Source organism: Oryctolagus cuniculus, chromosome X (genome assembly GCF_051225735.1).
Source record: "Oryctolagus cuniculus isolate XC-2025 breed Fujian yellow rabbit chromosome X, ASM5122573v1, whole genome shotgun sequence".
In the NCBI taxonomy this organism is placed as follows: domain Eukaryota; kingdom Metazoa; phylum Chordata; class Mammalia; order Lagomorpha; family Leporidae; genus Oryctolagus; species Oryctolagus cuniculus.
Window position 1 is genome coordinate 1,010,211 of NC_142888.1, and position 18,394 is coordinate 1,028,604.

At 38.5% G+C, this 18,394-nt stretch overlaps 1 protein-coding gene across 2 annotated transcripts in view; it reads right to left on the minus strand.

Moving 5' to 3' along the window:
* Positions 1–4,881: 4,881 nt before the first annotated feature.
* Positions 4,882–18,394, minus strand: part of ASB9 (ankyrin repeat and SOCS box containing 9) — a 98,821-nt gene continuing 85,308 nt past the window's right edge. Inside the window, exon 8 of one of the 2 annotated variants that reach the window (XM_089324796.1) lies at positions 4,882–5,119. In XM_089324796.1, coding sequence (XP_089180922.1) covers positions 5,091–5,119 — 29 coding nt within the window. In that variant the 3' untranslated portion in view covers positions 4,882–5,090. The remainder of the gene's footprint in view (positions 5,120–18,394) is intronic. The other variant, XM_089324794.1, reaches the window with a different exon arrangement.

Consider the following 18,394-nt stretch of genomic DNA (forward strand, 5'->3'; position numbering starts at 1 on the left):
AAGGGATCCTGGCTTGTTCAGTCCTTCAATTCGTCCCCCTGGATTATGCACTCTTTCCGCAGGTGCTGTTCACTTTGTTTTGTTTTCGATTTCCTCCCCCACTCAGTCATGCGTGTCTCACCTGTCCTGTCCATCCCAGGGTAGGTTGGGGGAGGGGTGGCGGCTGCTACTGCCACGGTGCCAGGTGCCCTGTCTCACCTCGGCTTCCAGCGCTGGTGCGTAGACTCCTCTGCTGGCGTCTTGCACTTTAGGCGTCCGCATCCACCTTGCAGGTCTGCCTTGTCTCCCTAGTTTCAGAAGAGTTTCCTCTGCAGTATATTATCTCTAACTTTTCCCCGAAACTAAGAATCTCAACCCTTTTTGAACTTTCTTTTCCTGGACTATCAGTGTGCTCCCTCCCTATTCCACCATCTTGCCTTTCTCTCTGCTCCTGGTTTTAAAAGAAAAGGGTGGAGAGCCATGACAGAGAGGCTTCCTAGAATCTTATGGCCAGGGAGAAGGGGAGTTCCTTAAAGTAAGATCAGAGTGCATTTACTAGGTTCAGAGAAAATAATGACACCAAAAGGTGATCAAGAAATCACTAGAAAACTATAGATAAATCATTTCAAATACTGATGTGAAAATGTTAATTTGAAGCATCCTCAAAGGATCTACTAGTTTGTGAAGAAATAAGACCCATTAACCACTTCTTTCACTCTAGAAATTCAAGGTTTGTTTCAATATTTGAATATCAATAATTACAAGTTACAATTGTTGTACTGATAGACCAAAGAAGAAAAATACATATCGTTAGGTTTAGAAGGGGTAGAGGGCACCAAAAATGGACACTGGCCTCCTATCTGAGTCAGTTCCCTTTATCAAATCTTTCCTGGAAAACTGACCCAAGAATTACTGCTCGCCACTCACTAAGGCTCCCTCCTCTTCAAGGAATGCTGGGAAATGCAATTGGTTTTAAGTCTGGGTACATGGATGCTTCCAACCATAAAGGGGTTCTGATACTGAGAAAAACAAAAAAAATGGACAATTAGAGGTAGCTGTCAGACTCTATATGTGTTTAATTCCTTTGTATATACCTGGTCTGTCAGAGAGATGTTTGTTGCACTCTATCACTCTTCTTCCATTTCTTACAATTTTTTTCATATTTCTTGAGGTATTAAATGGGATATAATGCCCTCTGACAAATAGTGTTGCTATGAGTTTTATCCTTCACTGTTTTAAAGTGACCCTTTTTGTATTATGTAATATCCTTTAATCTTAAGTTAAACCCTTGTTTGCATTTGCATTTGCCTAATATATTTACCACTTTTTTATCATCTGATTCCTTTTGCATAAATTTTCTTTTCCATTCGCATTTTTGTGTTTCTACATTTTTCTCTTGTACTGAGAATAGTTTTCCTGCTCTCAATAGCCACCACAGAACATTGTATTTTAATGGATAAACTTCTCTTATATTTAATGGGAACACAAAAATATTTGATTATGAATAATCTTTGTTTTAGATGCTTTTGTGACATTTTCTTTATTCTTAACATGATCTTTGTCTCTTAGCTTCTTCCTGGTAAAATTATAGTTATGTGTTTTATTTTAAATTATAATTTTAATGAAAAGAAACAATTTCATTTTATTACAATGTATCTATTACTTTAAAATCTGAAATGGAACAACTACCAGTTTCATGGGAGATGACAGAAAATTCCCATTCCCCTCACTTTGCAGCTTTATTTTCTTTTAATTGTTGGCTTCTGTAATTTTTGATCAAAATGCAGGTCAAAAATAGCTTTGAAGTGACAGCACTTCAAAAATTTTGTGGAAAAATTGAAATTAAAAAATAATTTTATTTTGGTCCATAAAATTGAAATCCATGCCCAATTCTTTAAATTTTTTATTTAATAAATATAAATTTCATACGTGTAGCTTTTGGAATATAGTAGTACTTCCACATATACTCGCCCTCCCACCCCCACTCCTGTCCCACCTCCTACTCACTCTCCCATCCCATTCTTCATTAAAATTTGTTTTTAATTATCTTTATATACAGAAGATCAACTCTATAATAAATAAAGATTTCAGCAGTTTGCACCCACATAGACACACAAAGTATAAAGTACTGTTTGAAGACTAGTTTTACCATTAATTCTCATAGTACAGCTCATTAAGGACAGAGGTCCTACATGGGAAGCAAGTGCACAGTGACTCCTGTTGTTGATTTAACAATTGACACTACTATTTATGACGTCAGTGATCACCTGAGGCTCTTGTCATGAGTTGCCAAGGCTATGGAAGCCTTTTGAGTCCACAAACTCTGTCATTATTTGGACAGGGCCATAAGCAAGGTGGAAGTTCTCCCTTCAGAGAAAGGTACCTCCTTCTTTGATGGCCCCTTGTTTCCACTGGGATCTCACTCACAGAGATCTTTCATGCAGGCCAGTTTTTGCCACAGTGTCTTGGCTTTCCATGTCTGAAATGCTCTCAAGAGCTTTTTAACCAGATCCGAATGCCTTAAGGGCTGATTCTGAGGCCACAGTGCTGTTTAGAGCATTTGTCATTCTATGAGTCTGCTGTGTGGCCTGCTTCTCATGTTGGATCATTCTCTCCTTTTTAGTTCTCTCTATTGTTATTAGCAGACACTTGGTCTTATTTATATGATCCCTTTGACACTTTATGATCAGTTATGCACTTAAAATAATCACTTTAACATGTAAGATGGCAATAGTACCTGCCAACTTAATGGGATTTGGAGACCCATGGCAAGTTTATAGCTTTACTCTTAGGGGTAAGTCCGTGGGAACATGTGCAGGTCTGTATATCTCCTCCCTCTCTTATTCCCACTCTTATTTTTTACAGGGATCAATTTTCAATTCGATTTAAACACTTAAGAATAATTCTGTGTTAAGTAAAGAGTTCAACCAATGGTATTAAGTAGAAAAAGAAAATAGTAAAAAGGATAAAATAATAAGCTGTTCCTTGATAGTCAGGACAAGGGCTGCTCAAGCCATTGCTTCTCATAGTGTTAGTTTCACTTCCATGGGTTTCCTTTTAGGTGCTCAGTTAGTTGTCACAGATCAGGGAGAACATATGATATTTGTCCCTTTGGGACTGGCTTATTTCATTCAGTATGATGTTTTCCAGATTCTTCCATTTTGTTGCAAATGACCATATTTCATTTTTTACCACTGTGTAGTAGTCCACAGAGTACATATCCCATAATTTCATTATCCAGTCTTCTGTTGACGAAATGCCCATTTTTTACATAACATGCATTCTCCATGAACTTTTGAAAAATCCCTCATATTCATGAGTCTCAACATTTCTGTAACAAAATCAACTTGCCTTTTACTTCTATTTTCCACAAACTTTCTGCAATATCTTTGTAGCAGAAATGTTTGTTTATATTGTTCTATCAGGTAAGTTTAGATTCCCTGCAAGACAGAGACTTCCAAATAATGGCTTCCACAATGTTGGTCATTCTTGCCAGAGCCCAATGGAACCTCAGCCTTGGCCTGGTCCTCAAAATCTCCAGCCCTCACCTCCAGTAACACTGTGGCAGCCTCGTACAGAGGCAAGTGATTGTTAGCTCCAAAGTCCTCTCTCAACTTGAACTAATTTTATTGTGTCTGGTCATTATCCTCCACAGATTTGGAAAAAAGTGTACATATTTTTCAAAAGGGAATGTAATGTTTTATTGATTTCCTTCTTTGGTCTTTTCCACCTTCATTCTTCAAAGGTAAAGTACATCTAAATTGCATGTTGCAAAAAAAAAACCTTCAAAATTTTATTGTATAATCTAAAGAAGGAAAACAAGGCAATCAATTTTCAACAACATCTTTTCTCATTGTCTGCCAGAGCCTGAGGCATATTTACCATGAAAACTGTGTTGTCTTTATGAAAACAAAATGTGTGTTCCATCAATGGACACAAGAGAGATACTAATTAGCTTGCACTAGAAAACAACTATATTTAATCTTCCTGGCTAAAATTATATGAACTAAACACAATCAGTTTAGATTAACTCAGCAGGCTCCTTGTGAAGTTCTTAATGTCCTAAGAAGTTTTTTTCTTGCTTATTTTTATTTGAAAGTGTTCCCAATCTGGACAGGGATTAACTTGGGAGATAGAATCCTATGCCTCCAGACAGGAATGCTATTAAAAATATTTCATGACTATTCAGGCAGAGAACCAATCAATCAGGATGGACTCCAGCTGTAAATAATATGTCAGTGAGTGTGCAGCAGCAGAAAGTAAGTCTTGCCTTTCTAGTAGTTTCATTGTTCTAAGTCGTACGTATGGGTCTTTGATATACTGTATTCCATACTAGATATGAGCAACTGTTGAGCAGTAATACAAAATGCATTTGTTTGGGGAGATGGAAATGTTAACTAACCTGATAGGGTCATCACCCAGTGAGTATATGTATCGAATTATCACACTGTACCCATGAATATGTACAACAAAAATATTTTTTAGTAAATAAATAAATGGAAGTTCTGCCCTTAAGAAGCCTTGTCTCAGAGGATGAGACCTAGCTCGGGGCCTTTAGCTGCTTTCTGTTTCTTCAAATCCAGTGATTCTCCTCCCACTGTGTGCTCTACCATCAGTTTAAAATTCCCAAAGCATATTATAAAATAACTGAAATATATGAGGAAGAGCTTAAAAGCTGTAGAAATTGGAGAAGTAATTTCAGGCAAGGATCTGAATTCAATAATTATTTAAAAGTCTGTAGTTACTAGAAAAATTTACTCGGAGGTCAGTATCTAGAATTCCAAGAACCAACTTAAACATTCAAGGATTCATGGTGTTGTGCAGACTGGGAAAGTTAACCACTGGAAGTAAACAAATGAATATAATTATGTATCAAATTAGTAATATAACCAGTAAAAATAAATTTCAACTATCTTCATTTTTTTTAAAGAATTATTTGTTTGAAAGAGTTACAGAGAGATAGGTAGAGACAAAGAGAGAGGTCTTCCATCCAATGGTTGAGTCCCCAGATGGTCACAATGGCTGGAGCTGTGCCAATCCGAAGCCAGGAGCCAGGAGCTTCTTCCGGGTCACCCATGCAGGTGCAGGGGCCCAAGCACTTGGGCCATCTTCTACTGCTTTCCCAGGCCATAGCAGAGAGCTGGATTGGAAGAGGAGTAGCCAGGACTAGAACCATCACCCATATGGGATGCTGGCACTTCAGGCCAGGACATTTAACCTGCTGTGCCACAGCACCAGCCCCTTCGACTATCTTTAAAACAGAGTTCTTTACACCCATAGGGCATCCATTACAAGGAAAAAAGAAATGCAAAGACTTTTTAAATTTTACTCAAGAGTTTCATGGTTAATGGAAACAGTACATTAATATCTTGAAAGTATTTAATATATTACAAGATAAAATAAATAAATGGAAATGTTTAAGATTTTTCAGTGTAAAAGTGCCACAAGTGTAAAGCCAAATAAGTAAATACGGTATAGTATTAAACTTAAAATAATATATGTTTTTATATCATATATATATATAAACTCAGAGTTTCTAAGGGTGTGTGTGTGTGTGTGTACATCTGTGAACTTCTAAAAATTCAGGGAAAACAGTTAAAAGGTAAATCATTTTTCCATGAACTTTTGGAAGATCCTAAATATTCTCAAACTGTTTGCTATGAATAACCTGGAAACAATGACATACCAGAAACTATGATCCCTAAGTGCCATTAACAGCTGAAAAGAAACAGGGCTCTTTAAAGAAACAGATGTATCTAAGGACAGGATACAGGAAATGCAATGTGAACTTGGGACAGCCAGCTGAGCCAGAAAGCAGGGGCACAATCAAAGACTAATGGGATTGAGCCAGAAGAACATGAAACTAGCTGGAAGAGGTTCCCACTGACCAAATTTGGGGCCATTTAAGATTCAAAAAGTATAATGAGGCTGTGTATTTGAAGAATGCAAACCAATTTTCATAATATTGTAAGTAAAATTAGCTGGCAGGTTTATAAGCCTGTGCTGCAGTAAATCAAAACCACGTCTTCCAAAAAATATAATGACTTTCATTGATTGAAATGCATTAACTATATTAAAATTCACAAGTCTCTAAGAAAACAACAAAGCACTTCTCTGCCATCACTGCAGGGGATTTTGTTACACCTACCTTTGCCCTGGAATTTGTATTAAAGAAACATTTTTTCCTAGCTTGCAATAGGCATTATATTTCAGAGTAACCAAATTGACACAGCTAATGAGAAATCTCTTTCTCAAAATGGAATGACAGCAGATAAGTATAGAATGAATGATTGAATTAGAAAACCACCCATCAGTATCCTCCTGTGTAATCACTGAGTCAGTGAGGCAAGGATTATGGTAGATGTTGAAACCACGAGGTAACTCTTAATGGCAAATTGGATAATCACATGTAACACTCCAGAGATTACACACTGCTTGCCAGGGGGGGAACTGTACTTTTACAAGGAAAGGATCTGGTTGTCACCACATTAACCCAGTGATCAGTCACCATTATTGAATAATAATTGGGGAATCAGATCTTATGAGCCCCCAGAGGTGATGTGGTAGCAAATACACACCATCACTTATGAAATATTCCTTCCAGTAAATGCTTAATGTCAATTAAACCAAGCCTGAAGATCTGACTTCTAGTCTACAGGAAATACAGGAGATAGAGGAACAAGTAACACTTGAACACACCTAGGAAGTGGAACTGTTACGTGAAGCACTTGGGTTCCACTGATCATCCAAGGCTTCACACAAACAGCAACAATCTTCACACAGTGTAGGTTAGAATTCACAGGCAGGCACTTTTGCAGGATCCATGCAGAACTGAAAACATTATGGATGATATTCAAAGAAAGGGACTCCCTTTTTATGAATGGTCTTGCAAAATAGAGGGGGCTCAGGAAAGTGATATGCAGGCATTGTGGAGTTGAAGAAGCCTCTGCTGATACAGCCTGACAATCTTATGGGAAGCTGAGGTCGTGTGCAGTACCTCCCTCAACGGAGAAGGGAGAGCCACCAATCCCAGGAAGGGAATCCCTAGCAGGAAACTCAGAGAGTCACCAAAATCATTCAGTGGACAATTCTACTTGTCTTATTTTCACACACACACACACACACAATATTCCAATAAATGTTTCATGAATTAAATTCCACTTGTAGATTTAATTATATGTTTTCAATTGAATAAATTTAATGTGCAATAAAAGATTTTAATTAGATATCTTAATTCTATAAGAAGAAATATAAAAGAACGTGAGTTTGCTGTATTATTATTTTCTACCAAGTTCTAAGTGATTGCAAGCAAACTTCAGGCTTTAATTAAAATAATTGGGGTGTCAGTAGACATCTAAGCAGGATCTGAATTAATAAATGTGCTAACTGGATAGCCCTGCTGAGAACCTTAGCTCATTTAGATTTAACTGTGACCAGTGTTATTTCTAGTAGTAGATTTAGTATTTGCACAGCACTTGTTTATATAGCTTTGTTCTCAGACATTATCAAAATACTGAAAAGTAAACATTCCTTCCACTGTAGTTCCCTCCCCAGAAGAAAAACAGCCCCAGGTTTTGTTTTTCTCCAGAATTTTTCTATGTAGATTCATTGTTATCCTTCTATACTTGTAATTATCCAGCTTGACTTGATTTATTTTTAAAATAATATATGAACACTTTGGTCAAATAATTTTTAGAAAAGCTGAATGACTTTTTAGAAAGTGTTTATTTCCCCTTATTACCTTTAGTAATGAAACTGAAAGGAACTGAAATGGTGAGCAGTGCTGCTATCCTGAAAATTAATAGAATTTCCAATAGTAATTGAGTAAGGTTATCCAATACGATTGGTTACCTAAAAGGTCCTTCTGAAACAAAAGCAAAAACAGTTGTTGATGGAAGAAACTGCAAGTCAGGTATTTTATCCCCTTAATACATAGCACTGCTTAAGGGAAGAGGTAATGTAGCCCCTTTTGCTGAAAATTGGTGTGGAGAAAAAAATTAGAAGTTCATCAGAAGATAAATGAGTTGCCACAGGTCACACAAGAAGTACGTAGTGGAGCCTTGGTTAATCTGCAAATATTGCAGTCTGACAGTTTAATCTCCAAACCGCTATTTCTCTCTCTCTCTTTCTCTCTCTCTCTCTTTCTCTCTCTCTCTCTCTCTCTCTCTCACACACACACACACACACACCCTCTGTGTGTGTGTTTCAAAAGAAAAATCAAAAAACCAAAAAGAGTATTAATGTGAGGCAACTATACACAGGAAGTAAAATTTGGAAGTTATTGATTCTCATTTATCTTGCAAGACAAGATAAATAGTTTTGTAATAAAACTATTTTGCTTATAGAACCCATGAGGCATTGACGTCGTAAAAACTTGCTACACTTTGTGCATACGTCCTCCTTCCCACAGTTGTCCGTTTTCATGGGATAGATGCTTGATCTTTGTTGAAAGGACTCTTATTGCTACCCAGAATCCTCAAGAAATTCAGTGGTGGCTGTTCTTTATGAATCTTGATTTTATATGTACATATACAAATATATAAAATACCCATTGCAATAAAGCTTCTTTTCAAATCATTTGATTAAGTTGAAGTTTCCATCATTAAATATGAGCCTTGAATGAGCCAAGAAAATAAAATACAGGTTTTTCTTTTTTAATAATTAAAATGAGTGCAATATATTAACAAAAAGTAGACTTCTTCAATCCAAAGAAGTGCATATATTTCAGTCCAGTGAATTCTTATGTGTAAACTACAGGTGCTAGATGAAAGCCTTATTTGTACTATCTCCTTTCATCCTTGTAACTGTTTGAATTACATACTATCAATTTCCCCATTTTACAGATGAGAATACTAAGGCTCAGAAGTCAGTGTGGGTGTCAGAATTAAGGTTATGCAATATTGACCATGTGATGGCTCCCAGTTCTTGAGTGCTGGAATGAGCTCATAGAGTTTAAGCATTCAGCTTTGTCAGCATGGCAGCAGTGTCTCCTCCAGTCTATGGCCGGCCTCAGCAATTGTACTCAAGCTGCGACTTGAAAGAAAGTCAGAGAAGAGGTAACATCTGAATCAGACGAAGAAGGAAGGGACATCCAAAGGAAAGAAAACAAACGTGTTAAAAATCATGAATATTAATATGTGGAAAGCAGCTTATGCATTAACTTCAAAAATGTGGTGTCACATTTTTTAAATTAATAATGGCCTCAGACTTTCATTTCCGTCCTTAACAAATCTCAGTAATCAGCTTATGAATAAACCACTAAAACCACCTTGTTCCCTGAGATGCAGATTCCAGACATGTTAAGACATGGGGTGCTATGAATGCTTAAAGATAGAGTTAGTAAAATGTAAGACAGTTCTGCTTTGAAACTTTCAAGTCTGAACAATGACAGCCTTCCCATAGAAACTGCAATAAATACAATCTGAACTTTGAAATGAATTTAGCTTGTTCCTGTCCTTCGTGATGCAATCAGTTCTATCAATTATAGCCACAGCAGCCCTGAGTACCTTGTAAAGAATTGCCAATAAAAATATGAAAATAGCTTTGCACAAGATGGGAGTATCATGACATCTGTTTTCAAAATTACTCTGCTATAATTGTTGGATCTCATTATAGTTGGTAAAAATTGTATTCTTTCACCTGGGATAAGTGCCTGTGATTTTAAATAGCATCACTTCAGAAATGACTATTGTGAATCCATGCTAATTACACTGTTGCATTGGGCTTGCCAAAAGGAGAGGATTCTTGCCAATGATTTGTATCGCTTCAGATGCTCCAGGCTCTGGGCAGCAACGAAACTCACATCAAACTGACTTACACGTGGGGGGGGGGGGGGGGGGGCAATGTACTAGCACATGTAAGAAGAAATCTAGAGGTGGGATGAGCTTCCAGCATAGAGACTTGGGTCCCTTCTGTTTCTTCCATGTGAGACTTTGAAATTTGCCAAAAAGAAGAAATGGCTTCCTGTCCAGCCTGCAGGGTAGGTGTCATCCCACAGTGTGATCATGATCTCCATGGAGTTCCAGGATAGCCACAGAAAGGAATCTACACTGCATCCACCCTCAATTATGTCTACCAAGTGAGCTTTCTCATGGAGCTCTCTGACTGTGGAAGCCTTTTGCTCCAACACCCTTGGAAAGTATCTCCTGGCCTCTCTCCTTGGTCCAAACTGGCTTAGGACTGTCCAGCCCTGAACTAATTACTGACAAGAAGGATGGAGTTCCCATGATTCTCTTGGGGACTAAGTGACAGGGGTAGAGTGAATTCAGGAGGGTTAACCACAATACCGACCATATCATATTTTAAGTTCAACACTAAACCTTCTTAGGACATCAAGGAATACTTCTGTGAAAACCTGAGGTATTCCTAGGAAGTATGATTTATTTAGCAGGGGGTCCCTTCTGATTTATCACAAACCATCAACAATGAAAGTGGGAGTACTTTTAACATCATCACTTTTCATGGTCTCAAAGTTTCTGTGACAATTTAGGCCGTGTCCTGAGAAGCAGCCCTTTAAGAAAACTTTCCTAGCTGGATTCTCTGATAGCTTCTCTGTCTCTTTATCCTCCCTTTTGGCTTGCAATTTGCAAAAAGGAGCTCCTGTCCTCTTAAAACCTAGCTCCATGATTCACAATCCTACTCTCCATGCTGGTGTCCAGCATCAACCCCATCTTTCACCATTACTTCTATGGCCCAGCATTCACTCTGCTCAAGTACTTTGGAAATATTTGGATACAAAATAACGGTATTGGTTAGCTGCAGTGTTATTAAAGTAACTCACAAATAAAACACCCCAGAAGCACAGGCAGTCAAAGCCAAAATTAACATTTGGGATTGCATCAAATTGAGAAGTTTCTGTACTGCAAAAGAAACAGTCAGGAAAGTGAAGAGACAACCGACAGAATGGGAAAATATATTTGCAAACTATGCAACTGATAAAGGGTTGATAACCAGAATCTACAAAGAAATCAAGAAACTCCACAAGATCAAAACAAACCACCCACTTAAGAGATGGGCCAAGGACCTCAATAGACATTTTTCAAAAGAGGAAATCCAAATGGCCAACAGACACATGAAAAAATGTTCAAGATCACTAGCAATCAGGGAAATGCAAATCAAAACCACAATGAGGTTCCACCTTACCCCAGTTAGAATGGCTCACATTCAGAAATCTACCAACAATAGATGCTGGAGAGGATGTGGGGAAAAAGGGACACTAACCCACTGTTGGTGGGAATGCAACCTGGTTAAGCCACTATGGAAGTCAGTCTGGAGATTCCTCAGAAACCTGAATATAACCCTACCATTCAACCCAGCCATCCCACTCCTTGGAATTTACCCAAAGGAAATGAAAATGGCAAGCAAAAAAGCAGTCTGCACCTTAATGTTTATTGCAGCTCAATTCACAATAGCTAAGACCTGGAACCAACCCAAATGCCCATCAACAGATGACTGGATAAAGAAATTATGGGACATGTACTCTATAGAATACTATACAGCAGTCAAAAACAACGAAACCCAGTCATTTGCAACAAGATGGAGGAATTTGGAAAACATCATGCTGAGTGAATTAAGCCAGTCCCAAAGGGACAAATATCATATGTTCTCCCTGATTGGCGACAACTAACTGAGCACCAAAGGGGAAACTTGTTGAAGTGAAATGGACACTGTGAGAAACAGTGACTTGATCAGCTCTTGTCCTGACGGTTGATGTACAATGTAATACTTTATCCATTTTAGTATTTTTTTGTTCTAGTACCATTGGTTGAACTCTGTAATTAACACACAATTATTCTTAGGTGTTTAAATTTTAACTGAAAAGTGATCCCTGTTAGGAATTTGGAAAACATTATGCTGAGTGAAATAAGCCAATCCCAAAGGGACAAATATCATATGTTCTCCCTGATCGGTGACAACTAACTGAGCACCAAAAAGGAAACCTGTTAAAGTGAAATGAACACTATGAGAAACGGTGACTTGATCAGCCCTCACCCTGACTGTTGATGAGCAGCTTAATATGTTATCCCTCTTAGTATTTTTTTTGTTTGTTCTACTTAATACTTTTGGTTGAATACTGTAATCAATACACAATTCTTCTTAAGTGCTGAAACTTAACTGAAAAGTGATCGCTGTAAAATATAAGAGTGGGAATAAGAGAGGGAAGAGATGTGCAATTCGGGACATGCTCAAGCTGACTTACCTCAAACGGTAGAGTTAGAAACATACCAGGGGATTCGAATTCAATCCCATCGAGGTGGCATGTACCAATGCCATCTCACTAGTCCCAGTGATCAATTTCTGTTCACAATTGATCGTAATGATAGGACTAAGAACCAAAGGGATCACATAAACAAGAATAGTGTCTGCAAATACTAGCTGATAGAATCAAAAAGGGAGAGAATGATCCAACATGGGAAGTGAGATACACAGCAGACCCATAGAATGGCAAATGTCCTAACAGCACTCTGGCCTCATAATCAGCCCTTAAGGCATGCGGATCCGGCTGAAAAGCCCATGAGAGTATTTCAGGCATGGAAAGCCAAGACACTCTGGGGGAAAAAAAAACCTAAATGAAAGATCTCCACGAGTGAGATCCCAGTGGAAAGAATGGGTCATCAAAGAAGGAGGTACCTTTCTCTGAAGGGACGAGAGAACTTCCACTTTGACCATGGCCTTGTCTAAATATGATCAGAGTCAGTGAACTCAAAAGGCTTCCATAGCCTTGGCAGCTCATGACAAGAGCCTAGGGTGATTACTGATGCCATAAACAAGAGTGTCAATGTGTTAAGTCAACAACAGGAGTCACTGTGCACTTACTCCTCTTGTAGGATCTTTGTCCTTAGTGTGCTGTACATTGAGATTTAATGCTATAACTAGTACTCAAACAGTATTTTTCACTTTATGTTTCTGTGTGGGAGCAAACTGTTGAAATCTTTACTTAATGTATGCTAAACTGATCTTCTGTATATAAAGAGAATCGAAAAAGAATCTTGATGTGAATGGAAGGGGAGAGGGAGTGGGAAAGGGGAGGGTTGCGGGTTGGAGGGACGTTATGGGGGGAAGCCACTGTAATCCATAAGCTGTACTTTGGAAATTTATATTCATTAAATAAAAGTTAAAAAAAAAGTAACTCACAAATATAGTCCTGATTTGGGTCAAGATTATAAAATCTTAAGGCAGTGCATACAAATGACCATGATCTTTTCAAAATGCAGATTCTGATATAGTATAGCTTCAGAGTTATGTTGATGTCAGCAAGAGCAAGAGGACCACCAGGAGGAAATGGTGAGATGATGGCACACAGGGACTACAATGGGAGGAGCAAAATAAGCCTAAAGAAGTTGTGTTGTGATTTTGTATTATGTTCTTATTTGAAAATGGAATGTGGAAATGGGGACATTGAATCTACTCTGTTGTCCACAATCTGCTGTTCTTCCTGTTCAAGCCTTCAGGTGTAACAAATGAAGTCGAGTATTCAAGTTGCTTTGGCTTATTCCTCTCTTGTAAATCCCAACCCTGGATCTCACATTAGCAGTGTACTGACTCACAATACTGCAGTGAGGCAACCTACATGCCAGGTGCCATGACCAGTTTTCCAGTTGGCCACTTGGTCTTAATTCAGTGCAGTGGTTGACTCATTTGTGTATGTTCCTACCAAGTTCTGGGGTTTTGATGACAGATGACACCCATCTGTTCCTCTGCCCTCTCATTTGACATTCTTAAGTCACATACTTGACATTGACCTGGGGGACACCACAAGGGTAGATTCAGATGACCAACCCAAAATTCATACTTCTCTTCACACACACACACACACACACACACACACATTGGCATCTAGAGGGACTCTCTGTCACTTCAAAGCCCCATTCCGGAGGGGCTGTAGAAGTATGTGAGTAAATTCCTACTTCCCCCTTTTAGGCCAGCATTAGGGCAAATGATAACGAACTTTTCCATTTCTCTCATCTAGTTCAACACCTCTTCCAAAATAAGTATTTCCCTTTAAGGATTGCTGAAAACTACTCATTGGATTTCTGCTTGTATTCCTCAGAAATAGCGCTCCTCTTTGGGTGCTACCTCTATAGTTGACAAGTTCTATTCTCTTAACTGACAACCACCATCACTGTAGTACTTTCTTATTTTGGTTCTAGCTCTAGTTTTGTTTTGTTTTGTTTTTGGTGTGGGGGGGGGTCATTCTACTTCCTCTAAAGTTTCTCATTTCCTTTAGTGATTACATAGTGATCCCCATACTTTCATAACATAGTGATCCTTACCTATTTCTTTTTTATCACTATCTGTGTTGAAATTTCTTGCCCAGGACATTACCCAATAAAATTTCCTCATTGGGACAAGTCACTACAGAACACTTTACCAAATACTAACCCAGAATAAAAATCATTTACTTGTTGGCTTGCTTTATTGCTTGTTTAAGCAGTCAGTTTACAGCACAGATTTTTATGGCATTTGGGTCACCAAGAGACACAAAGCTTTTTTGTATCTACATAGGAAGAGCTATTAAACCAGCCATTCCTCATCCTAGGGATAGTTGACATAGTACACAAAGCATGGTTTTTATAATCAGAGGACATGAGTACAAGCTTTGGTTCTTGCATTTGCCAAACTTGGGACAAGTCATTTTGTCCTTTCTGAGCTTCCATTTTTTTTTTTTCACCTGGCAAACAGGATTGTTCAGAAGATCTGCCTTGCCTAACTGATAGGGTTCTTTGGAAAATCAGTTGAGAAAACACATTATCAAAGAATTTTCTTGTTTGAAAAACATGATAGACATTTTAGTAATTCGTGGTTATTCCATGTTTGTGTAATCTAGTACCTGTTTAATTCCTGAAGATACAAAGTCTGAGGTAATGCATCAAAGTATTTTCTGATTTTAGAAAGACAAATGGAGTTGATGAATTTTTCAACAGAAGTTTTAATTAATCCAAGGCTTATTCTAAACCAATTTCAATATGATGACATTTTATGCCTATTTTATTTTTGGTTTTGTGCTTATGTTTCTAAAATAACCTAAGGCAAAAAGAGAGAAATGTAAGAAACATCTGTGTTCAAACCAACACAAATGAGCAAAAGTTTGTATTTTACATTATTTTTATTTTTATTTTGTGTTTTTATGCATGGGAACCTCCCTTACCCTCATTTCGAGTCCTATCTCCCATCCTTCCAAGAGCCAAATGTCAGTATGGAGGGATATACATCCTCCCAGTCCATGTTTTCCTGTTATCCTACAGAGATACCTACCCATGAACAACTCACCAGGGTGACTTATATGTTTACAATTAAATGAATACTATTGTACTGTGTGTATCTTACTGAGAACTGTTCTATTTACTAAGTCGTATGTTTTGAAGATCTTTCTGTGTTGACACATACGGATTTATTTATTTATTCCAGCCAGTGTACTCTATCTATGCACATAACTTAATGTATTTATAAACTCCTCTGTTGACCACTAATGGGATGTTTTCCAGTTGTCTTGTAATTCAAAAGATGCCACAATGCTCATTGCTCTAGCTCTCCTGGGGCTCCAGTGTCAGATTTTTCTCAAGAGTTTATTCCCCAAAAGAGAATTGCTGGATTTCAGACCATGCACATTTTTTAAAGATTTATTTATTTTATTTGAAAGCCAGAGTCACACAGAGAGAGGAGAGGCAGAAGGGGGGGGGGGGTATTCCATCCGATGGTTCACTCCCCAGATGGCCGCAACAGCCGGAGCTATATCTATCTGAAGCCAGGAGCCAGGAGCTTCCTCTGGGTCTCCCACTGGGGAGAAGGGACCCAAGCACTTGGGCCATCCTCTACTGCTTTCCCAGGCCATAGCAGAGAGCTGGATAGGAAGTGGAACAGCTGGGACTCAAACTGGCACCCATATGAGATGCCGGCACTTTTAGGCCAGGGCTGCTGCGCCACAGTGCCGGCCCCCAGACCATGCACATTTTTAACAATAATAAATATTGTAAATTTTCTTTTCAAAAAGCAATGGTGAGGAATGTTACTTTCACCCTACAGCTTTGCAACACTTGGCATTGTCAGATGTTTTTATGTCTATCAGATTGATGGGTTTGAAATAGCATCTCATTTTAATTTCTGAGTTTGTGCTTCTTTTTGTATAGTTGTTAGGTATTTGTGTTTCCCATTTTGCCAATTGCCTGTTCCCATCTGCTTTATTTTCCTAATGCTGCTGTCACAAGTCACTACAAATGCAGTGCCTTAAAATGGTACACATGTATTAGCTTACAGTTCTGGAGATGAAAAGTCTAAAATGGGTCTTACTGAGTTAAAATCAAGGTTTTGGCAGGAAAGCACTTCTTCTGGACACTGTAGGGGACAATCTGTTTCTTTGCTGTGCTGGGCATTGTAGGATGTTTAGCAGCATCCCTGGCCTCTACCCACTAGAGTCTAACAACTCCTCCTCCATCTTACCCCCAAGTCATGACAACCAAAATTGTCCCTAAGCATTGCAAATGTCCTCCTGGGGGCAAAATTGCCTTTGGTAGTGCTTTATATTCTCCATCACACTCCTTTGTCTCCTGTGATGCTAACTCTAAGTTCTGTCTGGGATAGAGCTGAATGCACAGATAGGGCAGAAAGATTCCCTGTCCTGTGGGTAAGTTAGACATGTGGAGGAAAATGAGATAAGCTATCCTAAAAGCATTAAGGCAATAGCAACAACAAAAATATAAAGTTTACATCCTAGATCATTTTACCTTTGAGAACATGAATGTGGACATTTCTAGTTATAGTGTGTTTGAAAATAAGACCTCTGCTTTTATTTTCTAGGTAACTTCTAGGCAAACATGGTCTCAACAGGTCATATATATAATTGAAGTAAAAACTTCTTTTCTACTTTAATCCACCCTCCTTGTATATTACAAATAAATCTTAATCACTTATGATGTATAGTGTACAAAAACAGGTTCTTTGAAATTTTACCATGAACCCGAGAATTAACTGGGAAAATAATCATAATTTGAACAATTTCCATACAATTATAGGATCTTCCTGTAATCTCCACATATTTTTTTCCTTTAAAAGAATTCAAAAACGTTCTTGGTTTATAATACTCAGTTGTTCTGAACACCCAGAACACATGCAGTTAGAATGCTGACTTTTGTTCTGTTATTTCTTTCCATACTTGAGTAGATCTGAAGGATCTAGCTTGATGCTCTCAGACAGATCGTTCCTTTCTTGGTCAAGCTTAGTTTAATATTTTATAATTGCAAGAGGTGTCTAGGCCATAGAGGCCATTTGGGGGGATGAACCAACGGAAGGAAGACCTTTCTCTCTGTCTCTCACACTAACTCTGCCTGTCAAAAAAAAAAAAAAAAGGTGTCCAGATAATCCACAGCCAATGTAATTACATGCACTGCTCACAAACTCTTTTGTCATTCCTAGCATGCTGGAAGATAAAATTACTCCCTGGGCAGGGAGGACATGGAGCCTCAGTTAGAGTGGCAGGTGGAGACATCAATAGCAAGCCTGGGCATGCCGGGAAGGAATTGAGAGAGAGGAGGTAGTCTCAGGCCGTGGCTTATGGATGAAGCCAGAAGTCCCAGCTCTTCTAGGTTTCCATGAAACCTGAGAAATGAAAGAGGAAAGGTCATGGGAAAGCACAGGCTCCAGACTGTCAAGTTTCATAGCTGTCACAAACCTGTTGGAAATGGGTGCACAGACTGAAAATGCACCTACATGGACTTTCTCTGAGAATAAGAGAGGCCCTTGTGTTGGGGAAGAGGTGAAGAGGTAGAAGGGCAGACATCTCTGCAGAGAGTTGTTTGGTTTCTAGCTCACAAAGGGTGGAGAAGCCTTTCAGATATGTTGGCTTCAGGATTAGAACTTAAATATATTCCACTGGCAGGAACTACAACTCTTGCAAGGCCAATTTATAACATCTACTCAAGAGCAATAATGTTAATGCATGTTAAATATTAATAATCACTGATTTTGCCAAGGTCTTCTGTCCCCATTTCATTACTTGATGAAACTACTCATTTTTTAAAGTCTTCAGAGACAGTGAAAATGGAATATGTTGAATGCTTTGAGAAGGTTACATGTAGAGGGCAGGAGAAAAGAAACAACAATGCAATAGAGAAAGTTGAAATACATTCCAGTGTGAAGGGCACACAGGGGTAATGTGCAGAGATGGCTCTTGATAAGGGAGCACAGACCAGAACTGGAGGACTGATTGCACTAGAGTAGACTGGCTTAATCCACGGGGCATGAAGAGCCACTGAGGGAATGAAGATGGATGTGGGAAGGGGAGGGAAATGATCAGATTTGTTCCTTACAAGAATCATTCTGGCTGCAAGTAGAGCATGCATTGACTTGTCTGAGGGTAGGAAACCAGGTGTGGGATGATGGAGGATGTGGGAGGGGTGGAATTAAATGAATGGATTCAAAA